Raw genomic sequence first — 26,705 nt, 5'->3', positions numbered from 1 at the left:
CGCGCCATGTGGGACCCTCCTCTGGTGGCCGGGGAGCAGCTGGGGATTGAACTGGCTCCGCAGAGGCCGCGGGCAGCTTCGCAACCCAGCGCTCAACCGCTGTGCCACAGGGGAGGCCCACAATAATGATTTTTAATAGCTTGTTTTTCTAACATTCCTGCTCCCTTTTTTCCACCGTGTGATTTTAGAACGCCTCTCACGCACAGCAGCTTGACACTCAGCTGGCATTTCTGATTCCTGAAATCCCCGAGTGTCTCCTCCTGCCATTCTGCCGACGGGGCTCCGCGGGGCCGGGCACGAGCTCCGATCTGCAGGCTCAACCCGGGGAACTGTGTTTCCTGGGGCTCCGGGCGGACGGCTGGTCTGCTGGGCGGCCCCGGCTCCTGCTCACTCTTCTCTGCTCAGCCCGGTGCCCCGTCGAGGGCCTGTCCTTCAGGGCAGCAGCAGCTGGATTTGCCTCGGGGTTCCCTTGGCCCCTGGGTGCCTGGTGCCTCCTCTGGGGACCCCGTGGTGGCCGCAGCAGCACGTCCTGTGTGGAGCTGTCAAAGCCAGGAGGCCCCCAGGCCTGGCGCCTCTGCTCCTGCTTCTCAGCCCTGCCTCCTCTCATTCCCAAGTGCCTCCTCCTGCTTCTCCCCGCTTTCTTATCACCTGTGCCTGCCCTCTCCTCCCGCTCTCAGAACAGGAGCGCCCCAGAGCCCCAGCCCCTCCAGCAGCCCAGGGCCCCAAGGCCGGCGCTGACCCTGCCCAAGGCTGTGAATCTGTCCACGCTGCCTTCTCCTGCGCTCCTCTTGGGTTTTCCTCTAACTCAAAATTTTCAAGACTGGGCTGCCCGTCCCTCCACATTGCACCCCGGATCTGCTCCCCTTGCAACAGTTCCCGGCTGGGCCAGACACCACTGCCCACCCGCCACCCGAGCCAGACGCGCCGCCCATCTCCAGCTCCTGAGTCCTCCTCCACCTGGCTCTCACCTGGCTGCCGGCGCAGCGTCGCCCCCAGATCCACCACAGCAGCCCCCTCTTCGGCCTCTGGCCTCTGCCGAAATCCGCTCTGCCCACCGCGGAGGGGGGGTCCTGGGGGGCCAGTGGCTGCCGGGGAGGCTTGGGGTTCACGGCCCGGCGGGAGGGCCTCACGCCCAGCTCTGCTCTGCCCTGCGCCCGCGCGGGGACAGGTGGGGGCCGGGGGCCGCTGTGCCGCTCCGAGCAGCGCTGAGCCCAGCGGGCGGCGGGGGGCGGAGGTCCAGCTCCGACGGCTGCTGACGCGGGAGGCCGTGGCCGGCGGCTCTTGTGCGGTGACACCAGGGCGCGCCCCGCCCGGCTTTGCGCAGCTCCCCGCGCGCTCCCGCGTCTCGCGGCCCCTCGGACTCGCCACCCCCACAGCGGCCGGTCCTGAGGCGGTCCCCGCGGGCTCCCCACCTGCGGGCTCCCCACCTGCGGGGCTCCCCACCTGGGGCGCGCACAGCCGCACCTGCGGACGCGCTTCTCCTGGCCCGGCCCGGGAGACGCGCCGACCCGGGCGCGCCCAGACGACACCGGGACCAACTCCCCACAAGGGCCGCGGGCAGGACCCCCGGCGCCGCGCGAGCCGGGCACCTGCCCAGACGCCAGGTGCTCGCGGGCCCCGCCCCGGAGCGCGCGAGGGGGCGGGGCCGCGCCCGGCCACGCCCCCGGTTGCCCGGGAGACGCAACACACAGACGCGGCGCTGCCCGGAGCCGGGAGGTGAGCGGCGCCGGCGGGTGACCCGGGCGCGGCCGCCCCTCCTCGGCCCAGCCGGTCCCGGCCGCGTCCTCCGGGCCCCCCGCGAGCCAGGCCGGGTAGGGGCGCGGGGGGCGGGGTGTCGGGGCGGGGGTTCCGGGCCGGGGGGCGGACGGTGGCCCTGGGGTCCGCGGCGTCGGCCCCGGGAGGGAGGCAGCCGGGTCGGGGCATCCGTCGATCTGGGGGGGCCCCATCTGTTCCCTAAACACCGTCCCCACCCCTTAGGGCTGCAGCGGAAACTACTGGGGCTCAGGCCGGGCGCCCCGGAGAGCAGAGTGGAGTTGGGGCGTCCGCGGAACGAGATGGCGGGCCTGGGGGCTCCCAGGAAAGCGGGTCCGCGCGGGCGGCCGCGCCCAGCAGGGCCCCACCCAGCCCACCGCAGCGGGGCCACCGCCCTGGGGGGCGCACGCGGGCCGGAGGCCCCTCCCGCGGACCCGACCCTGCCTGGGGGGACAGGATGGGGGCTGCAGGGAAACTGCTGCTTTGCGGAGGGAGGGGAGCCGGGGAGCCAGGGCTGTCCAGGCTCCTAGTCTCGGTTGCAAACCAGATGTGGGGAGTTTAGGGGACCTGGTCTCACATGACACTCTCACAGGTAAGGCAGAGCTGTCGATCTATTTTGTTTTTTAAAGATTTATTTATTTTTAAAGATTTATTTATTTATGCATACAAGAGCTGGGGTGCAGGCCAGAGGTGCAGGGGGGTGAGAGGATTCACCAGAGACAGAGTGGGGAGCAGAACAGGCAGACTGATGAAATACACTGCTGAGGGGAGCAGCGGGCGAGACAGGAGAGGTCTGCGCGCCATGTGGGCTGCTCCCTGGCCAGCCGGGGTCAGAGGTGGCTGGGGGATAGCTTGACAGCGTGGTCTTTAACCCCGGTGCCCCCAGGGAGGCCTCATCAGATCTACTTCGGTTGGGAAAATAAGACACTGAGGCCAGAGCTGCTTGGCATGCTGGCCTGCGCCCTGGCCTTGGGCAAGCCTGTTAGCTTCTCTGTGGGGTGCGTATTGTTTTGCTGAGTTTTAAAGTAACTTGCGGGTATCAGCACAAAGCTCGGTGCTGTTGTCTCCTGACACAGGGGCTCTGTTTAGCTGTGCGAAAGCGCCTCCCTTGACCTCTGTGAGCACGACTTGGATGGCCTGGAATCTTCCTGCTTTGCCTTTCAACAACGGGGCAATTTTTCAGACACCACTTTTTTTTTTTTTTTTTTTTTTTTTTAATGAACATCAGTGTGGACTTTGGAGTGATGCCCCTGCCGGGGGTCCAGGAAGACGTGGCGCCTCCAGGGGCACCTGCTGTGACCAGCAGGTGCAGGTTTACCCTCCATTTGCCCTCGGTGTTAATCTTCTTTAATCCCCCCCAAATCCCTCATTAGCCGGCTGAAGCTTAGAGAATCAAGCTCACATTCACAGCCATTGTGCGCTTAGATGAAAATAAGAAAAATAAGGCGGGGAGAAATGATAAGGGCACTTAATGCAGGTGTCGGAGTGGGCCTCCATGTTCTTTAAATCTGACAGGCGTTTGTGAGCCACAGGGAGCCCGTAAATGTCGTCTCCTGACTGTAGGACATCCCAAGCCTAGCCGTGGTGGTACACTGAGGTCCTTTTCTGTGACACCTGCTTGCTTCGCTGCGCGCGCACACACACACACACACACACACACGGGTCTGCACACGCACAAACAAGCACGGGCATCCTGGAACACATGGCAGACACGTGGTGATCCCTGCTCTGAGGACGGGTGAGCGGAGTCCGTGCAGGTGTGCAAGCTGGCTTCTCGGTGCGTCCCTTGGGTGCGTGCGCCCTGCCAGAGTGGGGGGTGAGGACCTGGCTCCTGGCCCGAGATCAGCACCTGTGTGCCATGAGGACAGGGTACCTGGGGTTGCCGACTCTTAAGGCACCTTCACCTTCCACTTGTGCCTGTTTACACGAGGCCACCTCCTCCTGATTTTGGGGACACACTGTGCTGCCCCCATGCAGGGAGCTGCTGTGCTGTCACAGCTGTGATGGTCTCGGGGTTGCCCCCCAAAGCCGCTCTCCTCCCCTTCTCGAGCGGTGGGTCCTTTCCAGGACTGCCGGAGTCCCTGGCTGCTGTGAGCCCCTCAGAGCCGGCCCCCCAGGCCCACCAGGAGTGGTTTGACATGAAAACCCTTTTTCCGTGATCCACACAGAGTCAAGGCCTCTCCCCCAGCAGGCCCCTTAACTTCGCTTTCCTGGCAGGTCACTGGCTGCCGCCTCAAGGTGTGTCCAGGTGTCAGGGTGAGCCCGGCTGTCCGGGGGCAGCACCTGGTGTTTCGGGGCCAGGAGGGGTGGGGCGCTCCAGGTGGGGCTGGGGGCAGCGTCCACTCTGTTCCTTGGTGGGAAGCGCGGGCTGTTCTTCGGGGACAACAGCCCAGCAGCGCGGAGGAGGCCGGGTCCTCAGCCCAGGTGTGCACATTGCATCTGCGCAGCACGGAGCCAGGCCACCAGGTGCCGGCTTCCCCGCGCCCGGCTGGCCATGTGGGGAGACCCGCAATGACAGTCCACCCCGTCCCTGCGCCCGGCTGGCCGTTGGGGGGCCCTGCAGTGACAGTCCCTTGCCCTTGTCTCACTCCTGCAGGGAAGGCCACCAGGATGGAGGCGGGCTTTCCACGCCGGGCCCCTCTCCGCTCCAGCCCATGAATCGCTGCCCAGGAGGAGCTGTGCCAACCATGACGCACCTGCCGCCCGCCTAGTGGGGGTCAGGCACCCCAGTTCAGCTCTAGCAGCGCCCGAGCTCCCTGGGCAGGACCACAACCCCTCCCCCGCAGAGATGAACCGCTACACCACCATGCGGCAGCTGGGTGACGGCACCTACGGGAGCGTGCTGATGGGCAGGAGCAACGAGTCTGGGGAGCTGGTGGCCATCAAGAGGTAGGACCCCACCCGCGCTGTGCGGCTGGAGACTGCCCCGCGGGCGGAGGCCGGGGCACCGGGCTGTGGGTCCCGGTGGGGGCTGTTCTGGACAGGACACGGCCCAGGGGGGCTCTGCAGTCCTCACGGGCAGCTGCCACTTTCTGGGGGGCCCAGTCCCATGGGTCAATCAAGATCTGTGTGCTGCTCTGTAGGCCTCAGGTTTGAACAGAAATTGCCGGTCCCGTTTGGCCTGTTTGGGGTGTAGAGTGCAGAGCAGAGTCGATTGTTTCTTTAAAACAAGGGGCCTCGGAGTCAGACATGTCTTAACAACAAGCAAGCTGAGCGGCGGGCGCTACCCCGAGGCAGGGTTACTGCCGCTTCCTCTGCATCCAGAGCGGCAAGAAGAGCTGGGGGGTGTGGGCCGGGGCTCGGGGGCTCCCCGTCAGGACTGGCCGCAGCAGGCTGGATCTGCAGGTGCTCTCTGCTGGGCCGGGAGTGCTCCAGGCGGGCCCTGCCCCTGCCCACGCTGGGCAGACTGTTCACAGTGATGTCCCGAGGAGTTCCCTGGGGCTGGCCCTGTGCGGTGACCGCCGCTGGTCCCTAGGCCCGAGGAGCCGGAGGCCAGCCCCGGGCGGCGAAGGGCTGGGAGGGAGCGTGCAAGACTCTGATCACAGGCATGTAGAAGCAACGGCCCCGTGTCTGCAACAGCCACTCGGCTCGGGCCCGGCAGGGGTCAGGGCCTGGGGCTGAGCTGGGCAGCGGCCTGGCCTGTCCAGCCTGGAGCGGCGCTTGGGGCCTAGGTCACAGGCGACTCACTGGCCAAGGTCTCGGTATGGGTCCACACCTGCCCGACCCCCGAGGCGCTCGGGAGGCCACTTATCGCTAAAGGCAACTTGAAGCTTCCCAGGAACCTGCCAGAAAACCTCAGGCGCATCAGGGCAGATCTGGGTTTTATGTTTTACCACCCGGCCTTGTAACCCCACGTGTGGGAGTAAGAACCAACGTCCAGGAAGCCGAGTGAGCATCTTGGGGGACCAGGCTTTGCTGCCGCGGCCGAGGACGAGTGCAGGCCGCCAGGCCACGTCATTCGCTACAGAGCCTGTGGGGCCTCCCCTCCGCCAGAGCAGTGTCCGCGTCCACCTCACTAGGTCCAAGAGACGGGACGCGGCAGGGGGGCTCTTAAAAGCACAGCTGGAGTAATCAGAGAATTTTCAGACTCCCCCAAAGCGCGGGTCAGTGGGGACCCCCCACCTCTGTTGAAAGTGGCGTCTGACCACGACCGACCCCCGCCACGCGACCCCTCCCTTCTTGGCCCCGCACACTAAACTTTCCCTCATTTGCTGCAGGATGAAGAGGAAGTTCTACTCTTGGGATGAATGTATGAACTTGAGAGAAGTTAAGGTAAAGCCCTTGGGGTGCAAGGGAGCGCGGGGCCTGCTGGCCGAGCCCTCCTCTGGGGACAGCTGCATCGGTCGTCCTCTCCCTGCGGGGCGCCTGCCACAGGCCTGTGCTCATGGGGGGAAGGCGGTGCTAAATGCTGACACCCCTCCCCTGATACCGTACACCCGTGAGTGGGGTGAATTTTGTTTTGTTTTTGCATAGAAGAGCTGGGGTACAGGCCAGAGGTGTGGGGGTGAGAGGACTCAGGAGAGACAGAGTGGGGAGCAGAACAGGCGGATCCACTGAAACACACTGCTGAGGGGAGCAGCGGGGAGACAGGGGCGGTCTGCTGCCCCTTGTGGGTCACCTTTCTGGCCGGGAATTGAACCTGTGCCGCAGTGGCTGCGGACAGCTTCATAGGTTGTATCTGAACCCCTTGCGCCACCAGGGGGCCCCGCTTCAAGGGTTTTAACGTGTGTTTGCTATTTGCAGTCTCTGAAGAAACTTAATCATGCCAATGTGATTAAACTGAAAGAAGTTATCCGAGAAAACGACCACCTTTATTTTATATTTGAGTATATGAAAGAGAACCTCTATCAGCTAATGAAAGACAGGTATGTCTTCCTCCTCTGGCCAGGGGCTCCCTCCCTCCGAGCCCCTGACCTTGCGGACGGCACCGGTCACACGCGCCTGATTCTCGGGGGTGGAGGGGGGGCGAGGCTGACCTGTTATCTTTGCAAAGGTGACAGCCCACACAGAACCCACCGTTTTACAACACAGATCTGCAATCTAGTTTGATGCTCGCCAGTAAAGCGCTTTGGGGAAGTTGGGGCAACGCCCCCCACAGCTTCCTGAGCACAGAGGAGCGAGCACAGAGGAGCCAGCAGGGCCGGGGAGGGCCAGAGCCACGGGGGCACAGTGGGAGGGAGGTGCACAGCACTGAGGAGAATGGACTTCTGCACTGTGTCATTTAATTGTGGTTCCTGAGCTGAGCGGAACGAGGGAACCTTGTCTTGGATACTGGGCGGTGGTCAAGCTGCCACTCACACCACCGACCCGCTTTGCTTTTGTGGCTGCACTTACTGGAACAGCGTTTGGAACATCAAAACTGATTTTAAAGCCCTCAGTGCACGGAAGCTTGCTTCCCATGTCACACCCACCTTGGCCTGAGGCTGGGACTGCCTTTGGAATAGAACATTCTTGTTTTTTAAAGATTTATTCATGTATGCATGTAAGAACTGGGGTACAGGCCAGAGGTGCGGGGGTGAGAGGATTCCCCAGAGACAGAGCGGGGAACAGAACAGGCAGATTTATTTAAATACACTGCTGAGCGGAGCAGCGGGCGAGCCAGGAGAGGTCTGCTGCGCCATGTGGGTCAGCTCTCAAGTCAATGCCTTAAGTTAGTCCAATCATGCTAAACTGTAGAGGTTAGGAAACGCTCAATGATGATAAAGTCTACAGACTTACACTGGTAACTTCCCAACAGCCTCCCCTAAGGGGGTCTTGCTCAGGCTCTATGTGGACCCCAGGTTGGTGCGCGTGGCTGACACACCCTTGACATGTGCCCTGTTCAGGACGGGGGTGCTGCACACGCAAGATAAATCACACGGCAGCTTTTGAAAACGTGGCGTAAAATGTGTCCAGTCACGAGAGATACTGATTGTGCATCAGGATATTTGGGTGATACTGAGTCGACGCGTATGTTGGCTTAAGCAAAAAACACTGCTACAAATTTCATTCACCTGTTTCATTCGCTTTTTTAATGTGGCTATTAGAAAAATTTTAAGACATGGGTGGTTCTCACTGGTGGAGCTAACATTTGTGTTGGACGGAGAGCGCCCTCAGCCCTGGGAAGGCCTCACAGCAGATTTCACACCCCACTCAGCTGACAGTCAGTTTCCCAAGCTACTTTCCTGAAACAATATAAAATTGAACTACAGAGCATTTGAGCGATATCTGCGCATCAAAACGAACAGAAAATCTCACTTTCTTATTTGAAATGTATGTCCTGTCACTCTAGCCAGGTGTCCACCCCCAGCAGGGTGCCGGGGGCTCGCGGGAGGAGACCAGCTCCTCTTGTTTGTTTGGGTGGGTTGGCGGGTTCACCAAGGTGCGGCACGACTTACTTTTCCATTTCTTCGCAGAAACAAGCTGTTCCCCGAGTCGGTCATAAGGAACATCATGTACCAGATCCTCCAAGGACTGGCCTTCATCCACAAGCACGGTGGGTGCCCGCTGTCCCCCCTCCAGGCCACGGTCACGCGTGGGCTCCCCCTGGGCCCCCACACCAGTTCGTATTTGAACACTTCCAGTGCCTGATTTTTTTTTTAAGATTTGTTTATTTATGGATAGAAGAACAGGGTACAGGCCAGAGGTGCGGGGGGTGAGAGGATCCGCCAGAGACAGAGTGGGGAACAGAACCGGCAGACTGATGAAGTACAAGGCAGAGGGGAGCAGCGGGGAGACAGGAGGGGTCTGCTGCGCAGTGTGGGCAGCTCCCCGGCTGGGGATCCGGCTCGGGCCGCAGAGGCTGCACCCCTGCGCCCCCAGGGAGGCCCCGATGCCTCTGACTGCGCATAAGACAGGGTTCCACCGCCCAGGGCGCGCCCTCCACGGCAGAATGTTGAACAGTTTGGTCATGGCCTCGGCTCGTCCTCATAACCCAGCTTGCCCTACTGTCCCCCAATTCTCTCAGGGGCGGGGGGCCCCCTTAGGCAAGGTTGGGATGTGCTCGGGTGTCCTGACGGGTGAACGTGCAGGGCGGGGGGGGGGCGGGGTCCTGGTGGGGGGGCGGGGTCCCGGCGGGGGGGGGCGTCCGGCGGGGGGGGGCGTCCGGCGGGGGGGCGGGGTCCGGCGGGGGCGCGGCCAGTGGCCAGGCTGCCCCGCGCCAGCGGCCGCCCGTGACGCGCCCCCCTCCCGCTGCCAGGCTTCTTCCACAGGGACATGAAGCCCGAGAACCTGCTGTGCACCGGCCCCGAGCTGGTCAAGATCGCGGACTTCGGGCTGGCGCGCGAGCTGCGGTCCCAGCCGCCCTACACGGACTACGTGTCCACGCGCTGGTGAGCAGGCGGGGGCGGGGCCGGGGCGGGGCCTGCGGGGAGGGGCGGGGCCGGGGCTGGCGGGGGCGGGGCCGGGGCTGGCGGGGGCAGGACCTACCGGGTGTGGCCTTAGCTGGGGCTGGAGGGGGCGGGGCCGGGAGGGGCGGGGCCCGGGTGGGCGGGGCCTGGCGGGCCAGGCAGGCTCCGGGGCCTGCCCGAGGCTCCCTGTCCGGTGTGTCCGGTGCAGAACACCGTGCAGAACGGGATTTGCACTTTTTGGATCCAGAGGAGACTTGGATCATGGCTATTCTGATTAATGGTGGGCAGAAGGAAGGGATTCATTCATCCATTCACCAGCTATGTCTTGAGAACCTACTATGTGCTGGACACACATCAGGTGTCTGAAGAGGACAAACAGCCTCCGCCTGGCCACCTAGGGGCAGTCGGCACAGAGAGCCAGTTACAACTATCACGCATCCCCAACAGAATAACAGCAGTCAGTGCTTGTCCCAAGTGCAGACCTGTGGGCGCTCCACCGTGGGGTGGTTCCAGCAATGAGGTGAAGACCTGCAGCCACTGTGTGCCCAGTTGGGGGCCAGGGCCCACACCAGGCAGAAGCAGGCAGCTGTCGGAACCCCACACGAAGCCAAACAGAAAGCACACAGGCCGGGAGCAGGGCAGGCACAGGCAGGTGACAGACAGTCTCTCATCGGGTCTGCAGTGTGTGCTGTCTGGACACACAAGGAGATCCATGTGTCAGGCAGCGGAACCTCCCCAGTGAGAAAGCAACAGGGAGCTGGGGAGACAGTAGACAGAACAGCCAGAGGAGAGGGGAGGCTGGGCAGTGGCCTGGGGCGTGAAGAAGGCCTAGAGCTCCTGTGGGGCTGCAACTCACCGAGTAGGTGGAGATGTCTAGATTAGTACTGCTCCTTTAATCCAAGAGTGGCCCAGAGCAGGTTACGTGCAACCTCAAACGCAGCTGAGGTCAATCAGCTCCTTATTCTAATGGTGGTTAATCGACAGAATCCAGTGAATCTCCAGAAGCTCCTTCTACTGGGATGAAATCTCCGGCTGCTGCAAATGCTGGTAACTTGTTAACAAGCTGGCCCTGCAGAGGAAGCGGCTGCTTGCAGCCCCACGGCACAGCGTGTGCCCCGAGTCAAGACACAGACAGAAACGCACTGGGCAGGGTCACGCGGGGCTGTGTTGGTCGCTCTCAGGCTCCTGAGCTCACTCGAGAACTCTGTGCACCAACTGCTGTGGGCACGTGTGGTGGCTGGTGTGCAGACATGTCCTCTGTGCCTGTGCCGTCTCGCTCCATGTTCCTTGGGAATCAGAACTTCTGATAAAATGGAGGGCCAGAACCCACGGCCTCTGAGACTTCTGGAAGATTGGTGTGACTGGAATGAAGCTTGAGAGCAGGAAGACGGCAGTGGTCCCTCCAGGAGGAAGGTGGAGGTGGCGCTCGGGCTTCCTGCTCGTTTTCTTTGTCAGCTGGAATTAGTTCTTGAGGGTCTCTTGCAGGAAGAATTACTTGAAGGGATTCCTACCGCCAAGGGGTGAATCTGGACTCTGCACTGGAAGGGGATGAAACTGAGGCCTTGTCTTCAGCATCTAAATTTCACAAAACATTCAAAGCAGTAAAGTTGTGTCTCATGTCTTAAAAGCATTTGTCAAAACACTTGACAAGTGCTGATGGGGATGCGGAGCCATCAGAGCCCCAGGCGCTGCTGGTGAGGGTGTGGGGGGCAGGAGGAGCTCACTTGCGGCACCCACACAAGGCACCCAGAGGGACGGACCCTGGCTGCGCACTGCCCTGGGTGCCCACGTGCAGCAGAGAACCAGAGACAGCCCAAATGCGCACCCCCAGCAGAAATGAGGCGGCGGGCACCCCAACACCAGGGGCTTGAGGACTCATGAAGGGCCAGGCCGAGGCGCTGTTGATGCAGGAGCTGGCTGGTGATACACATGGGGTCCTGCAGAGAGTGGGGTGTCTCCAGGGCTGCTCTGAGAGCTGCGCCGTGTACTCTCCCAGCACAGGGTCCGTACAGCTGCCACAGGCGGGTACTCAGCCCTGCAGCAAAATGACAATATTGTGGGGACCTCCCTGGTGGCTCAAGGGGTTAAGACGCAACCTGTGAAGCTGTCCGCAGCCTCTGCAGCATGAGTTCGAGCCCCTGGCCACTCAGGAAGCAACCCACATGGCGTTGCAGACTTCTCTTGTCTCGCCCACTGCTCCCCTCAGCAGTGGATTTCAGTGGATCTGCCTGTTCTGATCCCCACTCTGTCTCTGGTGAATCCTTTCACCCACCCCACACCTCTGGCCTGTACCCCACCTCTTGTATGCATAAATAAATAAATCTTTTTTTTAAAAAAAGACAATATTGCGGGAAGTCTGGACGGAAATAGTTACACATTCCAATCCCGAAAAGAGAGAGACTGGAGAGTGCCCTCCGCGGGGTGCTTCTGCGCAGTAAAGAGTATTTTCCTCAATTAAAAATACTGTCCATTGAGGGACTCAGCTTCTTCAAACCCACAGGCAGCAGGTGGCGGAAACTGGCAGCCAGGCTGCCCCAGTGGCTGCGCTGCCTGAGTGCTGGTGCCCGGCTGGGGGCCTGCACCTGGCCTGGTCAGCATCGCACTGTCTGTGTCCAGGCTCCCCTGGCACCCACCAGAGCTGCACTTCTGTCTCCTGTCCCACAGGTACCGAGCCCCAGAGGTTTTACTCCGCTCCTCGGTTTACAGCTCGCCCATCGACGTGTGGGCTGTCGGGAGCATAATGGCGGAACTGTACACGTTAAGACCTCTGTTCCCAGGGACAAGCGAGGTCGACGAAATCTTCAAGATTTGCCAAGTCCTAGGGACTCCCAAAAAAGTAAGTGGCCTTCTCCGGGGGTTATTACAGCGTTTGCTTAGTTATAGCTTTGGCCTCGTTGCTGTGCTTCCGAGCAGGCTTATGCTTCATCGTTCATCCTCTCATCCTCCTGACTTGTTTATGGGGGCGGTAGGAGGGTTGTAAAAAGCCAGACTCTAACGAACGGAAGGAGAAAGGTGCTGGTCTTTCTTTAAGAAACTTAAGGGAGAGTCAGGATCTGCAGTTCTGACTATGCAGCTGTGGTTGAGGGTCAAGTGCCACCTCCCCGTGGCCCGGCTGGTCTGCCACCTGCCCCCGGGTGCCGGCCTGCATCCTGGGCCTTGTGTGTGCCCAGCCTCTTCTCCTTTCCCTCTGCATCCCTCGGTCACGGGCCACGGATATTTGATGTCTTGAACTGCTTCATCCAGCTGTCCCTTGCTTCCGAGATGCAGTGTGAATTGAAGCACAATGTGCCTGTCATGCAGACGGGCAGGCGCAGCCACTGGGTCCTTCCTCGGCTGTGTGCAGCCTCGGTCATGTGCAGCTCTGAACACCTGACACCCAGTATAACACGTTGGCAGAACCTTTACCACCTTCTGTGTCTTTAAAAGGGCTCGTCCTTACTGTTCAGTCTCCCAAGCACCACCACCAGCACTGCCAGGATCAAATGTGGACGAGAGTTCACTATTCTGGAAAGTACAAAAGTGCCATTTCGCATCCCGAACTCTCAGCCAGTGTTCTCTCTACATGGTCTGAGGCCTGGGGGTGTTTGTTCTCACATTTCTTTACATAAATCAACACTAAAATGTTCACGAGTGCTGTTTCCACAGCCCCTGTGTTTTCACTATCCCTGTGGTGACCACTTGGCGGCTAGCAGTCCCCTTATGTCCCCGAACAGAGTGACTGGCCAGAGGGGCACCAGCTGGCATCCTCCATGAACTTCCGCTTCCCCCAGTGTGTGCCCATCAACCTGAAAACCCTCATCCCCAATGCCAGCAACGAGGCCATTCAGCTCATGACAGACATGCTGAACTGGGACCCAAAGAAGCGGCCGACCGCCAGCCAGGTACGACCCTCCCGTCAGACCTTTAAGGCATTTTGGGGCTTACAATGTGAGGGATATTTCCATGGACAAACACGGGTCTGGTCTCACCCAGAAAAGCCAGACCTGCAGCTGACGCATGTCAGGAGTTAACATTTTGGGCCCTCGAGGCCCTTGGGTGTGTCGCTAAGATGGCTGCTCCCCTGATTCCCTGTCCTCTTGGCCCAAGGGAAGCACCTATGGGGGTGCGGATGAAGGGGCTCGGTCTCTCATGACTGAAGCGCAGGCCTGTGTCTGACACATTGGAAGAAGCCATCCCAGGAGTGGAGAGGCCTCACTGCCACTCCCGGGGTTCACTGGACAGTGTACCCTCTGCAGGGTTCACTGTGCGCCCTCTGCAGGCCGGGGTGAGGGCTGCTCTTAGGTTCCCACCTCAGGAGCAGGTGCCTCCTTGGCTGCTCCCTGACGACACCTACCTGCAGCTGTATCTTGGGACCTTGATCTTTAAAATGTCATGGTCTTATCTGCAGTTTAAAAACTCATCTTAACTATTACACCATTATTTAATGCAAATTTAAAATTACCAAAACATTATTTGGCTTTTTGAAAATTTAACTTGAGAAAATGCTTCCTAAAGGTCATTGGGAAGAACCAGTGGGGGAGACTAGTCAAGCCAGGTTTGAGCAAGAGGTAGTACACAGACACCAGCACAGAGAATCGGGGAAAGTGGGGACACAGTAACTTGACCCATGTGAAAGAACAAGGCCAAATCCCAGAAAAGGACCTTAAAGAAACAGAAATAAGCAAATTACCCGATGACCTCAAAGTCATGGTTTAAAGTCACTCAGCAAGGCCTCCCTGGTAGCACAAGGGGTTGAGCGCAGCACTGTGGGGTTGTCCGCAGCCTCTGCAGTGCGAGTTCGATCCCTGGGCGGCCTGGGAGCTACCCACATGGCGCAGCAGACCTCTCCTGTCTCACCCGCTGTTCCCCTCAGCAGTGGATTTCAGTCATTCTGCCTGTTCTGTTCCCCGCTCAGTCTCTGGTGAGTCCTCTCACCTCCTACACCTCTGGCCTATACCCCAGGTCTTGTATGCATGAATAGATAAATCTTAAAAAAAAAAAAAAGACATTCAGCAAACTTGTGAAGGATTGCTGAGCACAGTGAGAATGTTGTCAGAGAAACGGAACAATTCAGGAGAGTTCCAAGTGTAAGTTACAGAGTTGAGGACTGTAATAACAGAATGGAAAACTACAAAAAGTGTTCAGCAACAAATGACGGAATGAAGGAGAGGAGTGACTAAGTGAGCTGGAAGACAAAGCAACAGAACTTACCCAGACAGATCAGAAACACGGAAAATATCTTTTTTTTTTTTTAAAGATTTATTTATTTATTTGTACAAACACTGGGTACAAGCAGAAGTGTGGGAGGGTGAGAGAATTCACCAGAGCCAGAGCGGGGAGCAAAGCAGGCAGACTGACAAAGTACACTGCTGAGGGGAGCAGTGGGCGAGACAGGAGAGGTCTGCGCGCCATGTGGGACCCTCGCCCGGAGGCCGGGGATTGAACCGGCGCTGCAGAGGCTGCGGGCAGCTTCACAACTCAGCGCTCAACCGCTGCGCCATCGGGGAGGCCCACGGAAAATATCTTAATGGACCTCTAGGACCACATGAGAAGGAGTAATAGTTGTGTGATAAGGTCCCAGGAGGGGCAAGGAGGGGGAGAGAGCTAAAGGGGGAGAGAGAGGGAGGCCAGAAGGATTATTTGAGTAAACAGTGGCTGGAAAAGTTCCTAATCTGTGGAAGGAAATACACATCTAGGCACAGGAAGCCCAGAAAGTTCCAAATAAGAGGAACTCAAAGAAACCCACACAAAGACACATTACAATTAAAATGGCAGATGTTAAAGACCTCTGTCTTTCACATCGTAAAAGCAGCAAGAGAAAAGCAACATGTTACACACCAGTGAACCTCACCTTTCAGCACAAACTGTGCAGGCCGAGAGAGAGTTGCAACAAACTCAAAATGCAGAAAGGTAAAGGCTTCCAACCAAGAATTCTCTACCAAGCAAGGTTACCATTCAGAACTGCAGATGGAGAGTTTCCCAGATAAGCAAAAGCTGCAGGAGTTTGTCACCACTCAGCTAGCACCGCAACAAACGCAACGCTGGACTGAAAAGAAACCGTACGACTGACCACAAGAAAACACATGAAAGAAAAAAAACTCACTAGAAAAGATAAATGTATGGTAAGGTAGTGAGTGAGTAGGTCAATCACTTACGAAGCAAATGTAAAGGGTTTTTTTTAAGGAGTAAAATTAAAACTCAAGGGATGCATAAAATATAAAAATACAAAATGAGATAAAAAGATGAAATGGGGGTAAAATGCAGTTTTGGAATGTATTCAAATGTAAGTACTTATCAACTATCAACTCAAAACAGAACATTATATATGCTACATCTATGTGCAACAACCAAAGCAAAAATTTATAGGAAATACACAAAAGGATTGAAAGAAAAATATAAACAGTAAAAGTCAAAAAACCTCAAGGAAAGAGAATTCTTAGAATTGTACAACATTCTTGGTGGCGCAACGGTTCAAGATGCAACCTATGAAGCTAACCATAGCCACTGCAGCATGAGTTCGATCCCTGGCCAGGGAGCTACCCATATGGCGCAACAGACCTCTCCTGTCTCCCCACTGCTCCCCTCAGCAGTGTATTTCAGTCAGTCTTCCTGTTCTGCTCCCCACTGTGTCTCTGGTGAATCCTCTCACCGCCTTCACCTCTGGCCTGTACCCCTGTTCTTGTATGCATAAATAAATCTTTTTTTTTTTTTAATTGTACAACATTCCAAGACCACGAAGAATAGAAAATGTGAACAGACTAATCACCAGTAGAGTTACTGAATCAAGTAATTGAAACCAAAATAACCAGAGAAATCTTGAGAAGAAAAAGGAATAAGGGAGCATGGAGCTCCCCCACTTCAAACTATACAACAAAGGAACAATAATTGAAACAGAATAGTACTGGAATAAAAGCAGGCATGCAGATTGCTGGAACAGACTTGAGAGCCCAGAAATAAACTCACACATGTACAGATAACTAAAAGGGGAAAAATAAACTAAACTAAAATAACTATAGATAATGAAAGGGGGAAAAATACAATGGAGAAAGGAAAACCTTTTAAATAAATGTTGTCGGTGAAAACTGGATAACCCCATACACAAGAATAAAACTGAATCACAACCTTACACCACCCATAAAAATTAACTGAAAATAAAGACATCACAATAAGATATAAAACCATAAAAATACATAGAAGGAGGGCCTCCCAGGTGGTGCAGGGGTTAAAATCTCAGTGCTATCAAACTATTGCCAGCCACTGCAGCAGGAGTTCAATCCCTGGCCATGGAGCTGACCCACAGGGCGCAGCAGACCTCTCCTGTCTCCCCGCTGCTCCCCTCAGCAGTGCTTTTGGTCCTTCTGCCTGTTCTGCTCCCCACTCTGTCTCTGGTAAATCCTCTTACCACCGCCCCCCCACGCCTCTGACCTGTACCCCAGTTCTTGTATAAAAATAAATAAATCTTAAAAAAACAAATCTTTAAAAAAATACACAGAAGAAAACATAGGCTATAAGCTTCTTGACATCATCCTTAGCAATGTCTTTGTGGATTTGATTCAAATGACAAGGAAATCAAAGACAAAAATAACCAAGTGGAACTGCATCAAACTAAAGAAGCTTCTATGTAGTAAACCATGAGTAAAATGAAAATAAAACCTACAGAATGGGAGAAGAAAATTGCAAATAAAAGACCCAAAATATACAAGGAACCCATAAAAGTAAACAACAAAAACCAAACTCCATCCTTAAAAATAAGGCAGAGGACTGAACAGACATGTCTCCAAAAACACATACAGATGGCTGATGGGCACATGAGAAGCTATTGATTAAAATTTATCACCACGGAAATGCAAATCAAAACCACAGTGAGATCCCACCTCACACTTGTGAGAGCGGCTATTATCCGAAAGACAAGAAACAAGTGTTGGCGAGGCCACCATGGAAAACAGTATGGATATTCCTCAAAAAAGTTATAAATATCATGGTCCAGCTATTCTATCTCTGGGTCTTTAATCTGAAAAATATGAAAAGATAGCATGTTCAAGGCGGCACTGTTTGTAATAGCCACGTTATACAAATCACCTAAGTGCCCGACACTGATGAGTGGCTAAGACGATGTGGCCTGTACCCACAATGGACTACTACTCAGCCATAAAAAAGGTGAAACCTTGCCATTTGTGACAACACATATGGGCCTTAGGGTATGAAATGAAGTTAAATCAGAGACAAATACTAAAACTTCACGCAGGTGACGTATAAAGAAACCAAACAAACAGAGCAGACTGGTGGTTACAGAGGGGCAGCGGGTGGGGGTGAAACTCGAGTTTTGGCGGGGATCACGATGTGGTTATACAGATGTAAAATGATAATACTGCACACCCATAATGTAGTAATATAAACCAGTGATACTGCAGTAAAATCTTATTTAAAGGAATAAAAGAACTCAAGTCATTTAAAAGGCGAGAGGACGCTGGTCGAGGTTAGAAGAAACAGGAGCAGCCGCAGTGTCCTCAAGTGCTTTATGGCCAGGGGGTGTGGGGTCCCACCCAGGCTGGGAGAAGCCACGAGCCACGAGGTCCATGGAAGGTCGACCGTGAAGAGGTGCCGTGACCCGGTGCTTACCACTGGCGGATGCACCCTGAGCCACCACCAGCGCCCAGCACTTTCGTCTGGCCCAATCACATCAAAGGAGCCGACGCTGACAAGCCCGGGGGTGTTTTCCCACCAAATCTCCAGGAAGCAGCACTGCGCCGCCTGGGTGTTACAATCGCGCGCGCTTGACCGTCTCCCTCCTGACCCGTGCTTTGCTTTCTCTGGAATTCTTCTCCCAAATCAGTTTGCCCAGCTGCCTCTCCAGTGCCCGAGAGCCTGGGGGCCGTGTGCCCAGCCTGGAGCCTCCCAGGCCCGCTGGCCGCCACAGGCGGAGGCTTGGGCGCGGCAGCTGTCCAGGTGTCACCCCCACACTTCCACAGGCGCTGAAACACCCCTATTTCCAAGTGGGCCAAGTCCTCGGTTCTTCGGCGCCTCACCGGGAAGCCAATCCCGCCTTGAAAAAGCAGCCCCCGGACGCCAAGCCCTGTGTGGACCCCACAGCTCAGCCCCTGCCGGACGTCGGGGGCCCCCCAACCCTGCGCAGCCAGCAGCCCCTGCAGCCCATCCAACCGCCGCAGCTCTCCGAGGGCCCGCAGGCGCCCCGAAAGCAGGGTCCACAGAGGCCGCTGCAGCCGCTGTTCCCCAGCATCGTCAAGAACACGCCCACCGTGAGTGCCGGGCGGGCGGGCTCCGCGGGCATCTGGGAGGGCCGGGGTACAGCCCCCAGCTGGGCCCCTCAGGCCCTGCGTCCTGCCCACCCAGGGGCCTGTCTCTCAGGGCCTGGAGCTCATGCTGAGAAGGGCGCAGGCCGCGAGCCGCCAGCCCCAGGCCCACACCCCGCGACCCGTGAGAGCAGAGTGCTCTGGGGCGGGGTCACCAGCAAAGGGGCAGCCCCCAGTGGGCAGAGAGGAGTGGGGCCCCACCGGGCCTAGGCCTCGGCCCCCCGGTCCCACTGGGACGTGAGCCGGTGCTGCCGTTCCCGAGGGTGCCACTGGAAGTGGGTGCGGGCGCGCGGGGCGCAGAGGGGGGCACCCCAGGGGTGGGCCAGGCAGCGAGGCCGACACGCCCCCTCCCCGCAGAAACCGGCGGGCTCCCTGGGCCTCAAGGGGGCCAGGCGGCGCTGGGGCCAGGCCGTGGTGCGCTCAGGGGGCAGCTGGGAGGGCCCCGAGGACGGTGACTTCGGAGCCCCGCACTGGCGGCGGCCGGGCGCGGCCGCGTTCAAGGAGACCCGGAGGAGGGACTCCCCGCTCAGGTAGGACCCTCCAGCAGGCGCCCGCCCGCTGCGCGCCCCTCCCGCGCAAACAGCCCCGTGCCCCACAGCCCCCCGCTGCCAGGCCCCGTGGCGCCGGCCCCCCAGTCCCGAGCCAGACCCCCGCCCCGCGCCCGCAGCACCGCCCCCAGGGCCTCGTCCCCCCGCGGCTCGGGCCGACGCTGGTGTCCGGTGGCTCCGCTTTCTGGGTCACTTCTGCGCCGGCAGCCCCCCCAACCCGCCCGCCCGCGGAGCTGCCGTCCCGCTGAACACCCTGGGGCGCGCCTTCCTGCCCTGGCGAGGACGGGCCGGGGAGCCCAGCACAGCCGGGAGGGGTCCCCCGGGGCGCGGGACAGAGCAGGCGGGCGGACGCGGGTCTCCTGGGGCTCCGCGGGCTCTGACCCGGCCTTCGGTCCCGCCCAGGCCTCTGGACGCCCTGAGCCCGGGCGCCGGCCCCCCCGGCGGGGAGAACAAGAGCTCGGCCTCGGCGCCCCTGAAGCCGGACCCCGAGCCGCCCGCCGCCTCCGCGGCCAAGCAGTACTACCTGCGGCAGTCGCGCTACCTCCCAGGTGAGCGGGGCTCCCGGCCGCCGGGCAGGGCGCGGGGACAGGTGGTCGCTTTTCTCCGGCCCACCTGGCCCGGCGCCGGCGCAGGGGTCGGTGCGGCCAACTCGCGGACCCCCGCTGGCCCCACAGGGCGGGCCGTGCCCTCGCGCCGCCGGGAGCTCTGGGCCAGGGGACAGGATGGGCCCGGCGGGGTGGGCAGGGACACCCCTGCTGGCCCCGGGGTGCAGACCCGCCGCTTGCATGGCAGCTCCGGGGGCCGCGGCGGAGAGGCCAGGAAGGCGCGAGCAGAGGAAGAGGCCGGATCCCGAGCCAGAGACGGGGCTTTCTGGGGACCACGCAGACCCGCTTTGGGGCCCAGGGGGGACCCTCCCGGTGCAGGGACCGAGGGGAGAGGAAAGGAAGCCGAGGAAGCGCTGGGAGTGAAGGGGCCGGAGGAGGGACCGGCAGGGGCGAGGCCGCAGGGTGAGCCCTGGGAGTTGGCAGTGCCGCCCAGGAGGCCCCCGGAAGCCGGGCCGGGCACACGGACGCCCCTGCTGGCCGGGGCGCTAGGAGGCCGGCGGGCGAAGCCGGGCAGGGGCAGGGCCGCGCACAGAGCTGTGCTCGGAGGCCAGGAGGGCAGCGGTCAGCCCTGGGGAGAGCGGCCCTGCGCGGGGGGACGGCTCGTAGCGCCGCCATTGCCCCGGGAACGAGGGTGGGGGCCGGAGAGGGTGTGGGGGACCGCGGGCTGCGGGGGCCGTGGTGGGATGGGGCCGGGCTCTTCCCTCCGAGCGCCCGGGAGGCCCTGGCCCGAGCCAGCAGGGCAGGAGGGCTGGAGGTGGGGGGAGGCAGCCGGGGGGCGGGCAGCAGGAGAAGGCGGTTTCCAGCTCCCTGAGACTGTCTGCTGGGGGGCAGCTGTGGGGGGGCAGAGGCCTGCCTGGTGACCGTGGGCAGCAAGAAGGCAAAGGGCACAGCCAGGCTCTGGAGGCTCTGGCTGCCAAGAGGGGCTGCGGGTGGGGGGTCAGGGGCCCTGGAGGGGCCGTCCTGGCAGGCGGGGAGCGAGCCGGCTGTGGCCTCCGAGCTGTCGCGGCGCTGCCTCAGAAGCGGGGTGCGAGCGTGGCGGGACGCTGCTGTGCGGGGCGCTCCCGTGGTGGGGGCCACACTGGCTTCGCCTGAGGCCGCTGGGACGCAGGGGGCCTGCTCGGTCGGCGGGACCGTGTCCCTTCTGGGCAGAAGGCGCCAACGGATTTGGGGCTCTGGGTCAGAGGCCGGCTGTGGGCCAGGCCTCCGAGGCAGGCCCCAAGCCAGGTGAGGCGCGGGGACCCATGGCCCCGGAGGAAACGCCCCCATGTTTACGAGACACCGGACGAGCGACACCCGGCCCTGGCGATGAGGCCTGTGGACAGGACCCCCGTTCACGCGGCCCCGGCGCCCCCGCGCGCCGGCCCTGTCCGTCCAGCAGGCCCAGACCTGCTCCTGACGCGGCTTCTTGTTCTTCAAGGCGTGAACCCCAAGAACGTGTCCCTGGTGGCTGGGGGGAAGGGCGCGCACCCCCACGCCTGGAACAGCCCCTTCTTCCCGAAGCCGCTGGGGCCGCTGGGGGCGGAGCTCGCCTTCAAGAGGAGCAGCGCAGGTACCCGTGGGGGCAGGGCGGGGGGCGGCTTCGGCTGCAGGTTTCGCATGGGGTCTCCCTCTGTCCCCCAGAGCGGAGGGCGGGGCCTCTGCTGCTGTGCTCAGAGGGGCCCCGCTGGGAGTGGGTCACGCTGGTCAGCCCTGGGCCATCAGTGGGGCGCTGGCCAGCGGGGCAGCTGACCCACCTCCTGCTTTCCCTGGACCCCGAAACATTCCAGGACAGACAAAGCTTTGAGGGGCGCTGTCCCGGCCTGCAGGCCAAGGTCAGGCGCTCCCTCCCGCACACCCGCCGGGTCACCTCCTTGCCCACCCGTGAGCTGGGGTCCCCCGCTGACCACAGAGCCGGGCGGTGCGCGGAAGAGGCGGCTGAGGAGGCGGGAGCTGGGCAGCGCCAGGCAGGGCCCACCCCCTGGGAGGGGGGTCTGTGGGGAGCCCCGCTGCCAGACACTCGGGGGCCCATGCGGCGCCGACTCAGAACCAAACGTGTGTCCCAGCTGCCGCCCAGGGAGCCGGCCTCACGCCCCCAGGCGGGCTCCTGAAAAAGGGGCCCCTCGCGCCTGGGCCCGAGCCTCCTGGCCGGGGGTCTGCCCTGCGCCGCCCCCCCACGCCTCTCTCCACACCCACCTCCCTGCGCCCAGGCCCCGCTCGTCCTCCCTCCGCCTCTGTCCTCTCTTCTGCGCCGGTGCTTCTCGCGCCCGTGCAGGGGCTGGGGTCTGGGTGGGGGTCCCTGAGCCCCCGCCCTGGTCCGCGGTGGCGCCTCAGGCCCACAGCTCCGTCAGCACCCGCCCCACTCGGTCCTCACCCCAGCCTGCCGCGCCCCAGCCCGACGCCCTCCCGGCTGGGGTCTCAGTCGCCAGCACACAGCCCGGGGCCTCCCCCCCCCCCCCCCCCCCGCCACCTTGCTGTCCCCGTCCATCCTGTGTGGCCGCGGGGGGGGGGGGTGTGTGTGTGCGACGGGTGGCATGGAACCCCAGGGCTTGGGCACACCCCTCAGTCAGGCCTGGCATGACCGAGGCAAGGGGAGCAGAGAGCCCTGTGGGGCAGCGATTCTGGGCAGGAGACCCGCCCCGCTGTCACAAACCCTGTGCTGGGGCAGCTGGGGGCGCAGGGGCGGCGGGTGTCCAGGGGCGCAGGGTGGGGGGGGAGGGTGCAGGTGCTGCCGGGGTGCTGGGTGCAAGGCCTGGCCTGGGCGCTGGGGGTGGAGAGCGGGGGGCGGGGGGCAGGGGGCGCCACGGCCGCTGCTCGCGTTCGCCTTGCGACCATGAGACCTTGTGCCGTCACAGGAAACCCCGGCGGGCACGCTGCTCACGGCCAGGCGGGGTACGTTCCCTCCTTCCTCAAGAAAGAAGTGGGGTCCGCCGGCCAGAGGATACACTTGGCCCCGCTGGGGGCGGCGGCATCCGGTAAGAGCCCCTGAGCCCACCCAGCCCCCCAGGGCTTCCCCCAAAGGGGAGGCTGGGAGTTCAGTGCCCGAGGAAGCTCCTGCTCGCCGGGGGTTCCAGCAGGCCAGGAACGCGGCCTGCGCCCCCACACCGGGATTCCCGGCCTCTCCTCCCACACCCGGACACCCCACGTCTCCTCCATAGCCAGGGACCCCGCCTCTCCTCCCACACGGGGACCCCCGGCCTCTCCTCCGTAGACAAACTGACTCGAGCCACTGCCTCGGTCTCGCGGGTGGAAACGCAGGGAACCTGCCGTGCCCACGAGGGAGTTGGGCCCATTCCCGGGCCTCCCGCCTGGCACCAGGGGAGCGCGGCTTGGGCCAGGGGGCCGCAGGGGGCCCCGCGGTGGAGCAGGAGACTGGCCGGGGCAGCGGCAGCGGGCAGTGAAGGGTCACGACTGACGGTGCCCTCGGAGTCCCTGCGCCCGGTGCCTGCGTCCCGCTCCGCCGTGGGCGAGCCTCGCGGCGCACCCTGGGGGCCCGGCGGGGGCCCTCGGCAGGACTCGCCACCCCAGGACCGGGGCTGTGCCCCTCCCTCGGGCGCCCCCTGGCCCCGCTGACGCTTCCGCCGGGCTGAAACACCCACGGGAAAGCGGCGCTCGGCAGACTGTGGCTCCGCGCCGGCTGCGGCCGGAGGGCGAGCGGGCAGACGCCGTCCCAGACGCCCGCTCCCGCTGCTCCCGCGGGCAGCGCCCCACGACTCCTGTGGTCGCTGTTCGGGAAATGCTTCTGGTAACTTGCCTCGTCTCCTCTGCTCTCAGATCCGCCCCCCGACGGCGGGAGGAGCGGGGACAGGGACACGTGACTCAGGGCAGCAGAGAGCGGGAGACGGGCCGCGGCCTCACGCGTGGCCAGGCCCAGAGCCCAGCAGGTCATTACTTCCCTCCGCGGCCCTCTCGCTCTCGCCTCCCCTCCCAGGACCTCCGGGCCCTGTGTCCCGGGGCGGCGCGGCCTGCTGGGTGCCGTGAGGTGCGACCCAGGGGGGCCCCGGGCTGCTGGGGCGGCCGCAGGGCTCCACCTCAGAGGCCGCGCCCGGCCGCCTCCCCGCAGGCCCCGCCTCCGTGCAGAGTCCCCCTCCTCGAGGTTTTGAGAGGACAGGCCTGGGGCTGCCCCCCGCCCCCGCCCCGCAACGCCCGCCATGACCACAGAGGCCTCCGTTGGCCCCACCCCACTCCCGCGCCCCTCTCCCTCACCACCACCCGCGGGGAGCCTGCCGGCGGGCCTGCTCCCCCCACCGCCCTGACTGAGGGTTCCGGAGCGTGGCCTGGCACGACCGCTGGCCAAGGGGACAGCGACCTGCCCTGCCCAAGCAGAGCCGGGGGCAGCAGCAGGACCCCACCGTGCTCCCCCAGGCCGAGGGCACAGGACTGAACCGGGGCCCTGCGGCGGGCTAGGAGCGGGGACCCGCAGGCGGTCTGGGCAGCAGCACCGGTGCCCGCCGGGCAGACGTGCTCAGAGCCCGGCGCTGGCCGCGCAGAGGGGGGCTCGGGCGCCCTCATGGGCGGGCCGGCCAAGGGGCGTGACATGGACGAGGGTCCCGAACGTCCCAGGGGGCAGACGTTCCACAAGCGCGGATTCTCGCCAACGCTCAGCCACCCGCAGCGGAGACGGCCTGCGCCTGGAGCCCCGCCGAGGCCCGGCGCCCCCACCGTCGCCCCGGAAGGCCGAGTCTGGGTGCCGCGGGGCGGAACGGCCGCTCCCAGGCACTGGGTGGGACCTGCCCGCCCGTGCCCTGGGTGGGGGCCGGGACCCGGAGCGAGACCGCAGCCCCCGAGAACCGGGCCCGGGACGCGGCGGCGGCTGCGCTCCCGCGAGCTCCAGCCGGTGTCAGCAAAACCCCGGGTTTCTGTGTGAGCGCCCTGGCAGTGCGCCGCCCCACGGGAGCTGGACGGTCAGGTGCCGACGCCGCGCCCTGCTCTCTTCCAGAATACACCTGGCACGCGAGGGCCGGCCGCGGGCAGTTCTCAGGACCCCCTTACAACCCCACGGCCAGCGCCCTGAACATCGTGGGCCGCGCGCAGCCGGTGGCCTCCGTGCACGGGCGGACGGACTGGGCGGCCAAGTACGGAGGCCACCGGTAGTGGGCGCGGCCGGCGAGGCCCCCGGCCCCGCGCCAGCGCCGTTCCCAGGAAACACCACCCACACCTACCTCTGCCGGGCCGGGAGACACCCAGGACCCCGGGGAGCGAGAGGGGCAAGAGGCCGCCAGTTCCTCTCCGCGCCCGACGTGAGCCGCGTCTCCGTCCTCGCCACCGTGCGACCGCGGGCGGGCTCCGCAGTGTTGAATAAACTGTTTGCCAAAGTACCAAGTATTTGCTCCGCGCACCAGCAGGCAGCGAGTACAGCGCGCTTCCTCCCAAGCCTCCGGACGTGTGTGTCTGGAGCGCCCGGCCTGCGTGTGTTTGCCCAGGCTGGGGGAGCCCCGGCGTGGGGAGCCCCGCTCCCTGGCGGGCTCGCCCCGGCGCTGCTCCCCGACTCGCTCCGGCACAGACCAGGGACCTTGTCCCCCTGCTGCGAGAGGAAACAGCGCGACGCCAGCCTCGAGCGGGATGTCTTCCTCAGGGGTGAAATCGTCCTAGTTTTTTTAACACAGAGTTTAAAATGACGCCACCCGTTTAGTGGACCGAGCCCGCTGTCCGTCTCTCGGCCGTGCAACTGCTGTGACTCCACACAACCCTCAGCCCGCCGCTTGGTGGTTTCACACCATTAAGACCGTTCTAGAAGCAGACGTGCTTATCGGACTTGGAAACACTTCGTTCCTCGTTCCCAGCAGACACACGGCCAGGCCGGGCCCAGCCCAGCGCCGAGCACTCCCCCGCGGGCCTGGAACTGCAGATTCTTCTAGGAGAATCACCCCGAGCCCACCTGCTGATCTTTTCACGTGTCTGCCCACCTTGCAAGAACGCTGCGTCGCTGATCCTGCCTCCTGACTGTCCTCCAGAGGCGCGGGACTGAGCACGATACGGTGTTTTTGTGCAGAAACCCCTCTCGCCTTGTGAAAAATGTTCAAATCCACAGAATAGTGAGAATGGCTATATATATTTGTACGGTTTTAATGTCTCAAACCTAAAAATGTTTGTGTTGCTGGGAAACTTTTAAACTGAATAGATATTTAAATAAAGCTGGTTAAATAGAGTTTACACTTTGAAACCGCGAGCTGACAGTCCGGGGCCTCCTGCTTGTTATTTTAGGGACTTTTTGGATCACCGGGTTTAGGTCGATGGGAGAATTGACTGGAAAACGCAAGTGACTTAGAATTTCCCTAAATGATCTACTTTTCCAGGCTTGCATTTTCACAGCAGCCTGGGGGGGGGGGGGGGGGGGGGCGAGCGCGCAGGGTGTGTGTGTGTCTCTCTCTCTCAATCCCTGCCCCCCCCCCAAGGAAGGAGCCTGGGGCAGGCAGCTGCAGGCGGGGGGCGGGGGGGGGGGCAGGGGCAGCAGAAGGGGACCACGAGCAGCCAAACAAGCCCCACGACACAACGGCCAGGGACGAGCTCCCGAGGCCCAAGTGCAGCAATTTGGACCAGGAAAGACTCAGACCACTGCCCCAGGAGAACACACCCGAGCTCGCGGGCAGGGGCCCCCACGAGAGGAAGAGGCCCGCTGCCCTCCAGAGGCCTGGGAGGCCCTTTCGGAGAGCACCCCCGGGGGAGGAGCAGCTTCTCAGGGAGGGGCCATAGAGTCCTCAGCAGGGAGCGACATCCCCCCCCACTCCACCCGCCCTGTGCCTCACACCACGCGGCCACGAGGCGCCGAGCTGGTCCCCCTAAACCTGCAGCCCCCGACCAGCCAGGAGGAGAGCTCACGGCAACTCAAACACGCAGTCAGGATGCCCCAAACTGTCAGGGTCTCGGGTGCTGGCGTGCATGTTCCGGGGTCCAGGGACAGGAGAGGGGGCACTCGTGGCACAGACTGGAGTGAATGGCAACATCCCAGCGCTCGTGGGTGTCTCATGCCATCTGGCGGCGGTCCCGGGGCCCAGGGGTGCAGAAACCTCGCTGAGCGTGGCTGCTGGTAAAAGCCACTGGGCTCCGGCACGGGTCTTGCCCCTGCTGCTTCACAGAACTTTCTAGATTGCAAGCGGCTCTCTCGGTTGCTTTTCCTTTTCCTTCCCAGGCAGACAATCTGGTCAGCCGTGTCTCTCGCCACCCTCCCCAGAGTCCCACGCCCCCACTCTCCTCTGAGCGCTCTGC

General features: G+C 61.7%; 1 protein-coding gene across 2 annotated transcripts; it reads left to right on the top strand.

Annotated features, from left to right (window-relative positions):
* Positions 1-1,686: 1,686 nt before the first annotated feature.
* Positions 1,687-25,693, top strand: MAK (male germ cell associated kinase). Of its 2 annotated transcripts, none has more exons than XM_054698246.1 (14): positions 1,687-1,716; positions 4,349-4,641; positions 5,970-6,024; positions 6,496-6,617; positions 8,148-8,227; positions 8,930-9,062; positions 11,745-11,916; positions 12,794-12,961; positions 18,029-18,316; positions 18,728-18,900; positions 19,321-19,466; positions 20,941-21,072; positions 22,355-22,474; positions 24,439-25,693. In XM_054698246.1, the coding sequence occupies exons 2-14, from the start codon at positions 4,541-4,543 to the stop codon at positions 24,591-24,593; spliced, it is 1,845 nt and encodes a 614-aa protein (XP_054554221.1). In that variant the 5' UTR covers positions 1,687-1,716; positions 4,349-4,540; the 3' UTR covers positions 24,594-25,693. The 2 variants fall into 2 exon arrangements, with proteins under 2 accessions (XP_054554221.1, XP_037374756.1); XM_037518859.2 differs by lacking the exon at positions 1,687-1,716 and adding an exon at positions 2,296-2,344.
* Positions 25,694-26,705: the final 1,012 nt, after the last annotated feature.

This window comes from Talpa occidentalis, unplaced genomic scaffold (genome assembly GCF_014898055.3).
Source record: "Talpa occidentalis isolate TD23 unplaced genomic scaffold, MPIMG_talOcc4v2.1 talOcc4.2, whole genome shotgun sequence".
Taxonomy (NCBI): domain Eukaryota; kingdom Metazoa; phylum Chordata; class Mammalia; order Eulipotyphla; family Talpidae; genus Talpa; species Talpa occidentalis.
Note: the sequence above shows the minus strand (reverse complement) of the source record. Positions and strands in the feature narration are given on the sequence as shown.

Excerpts from the sequence above, each read along its gene's own strand:
- MAK (XM_037518859.2), top strand. Across the intron at positions 9,063-11,744 it reads GACTACGTGTCCACGCGCTG|GTACCGAGCCCCAGAGGTTT; the intron begins GTGAGCAGGCGG and ends CCTGTCCCACAG. Across the intron at positions 19,467-20,940 it reads GCAGTCGCGCTACCTCCCAG|GCGTGAACCCCAAGAACGTG; the intron begins GTGAGCGGGGCT and ends TTGTTCTTCAAG.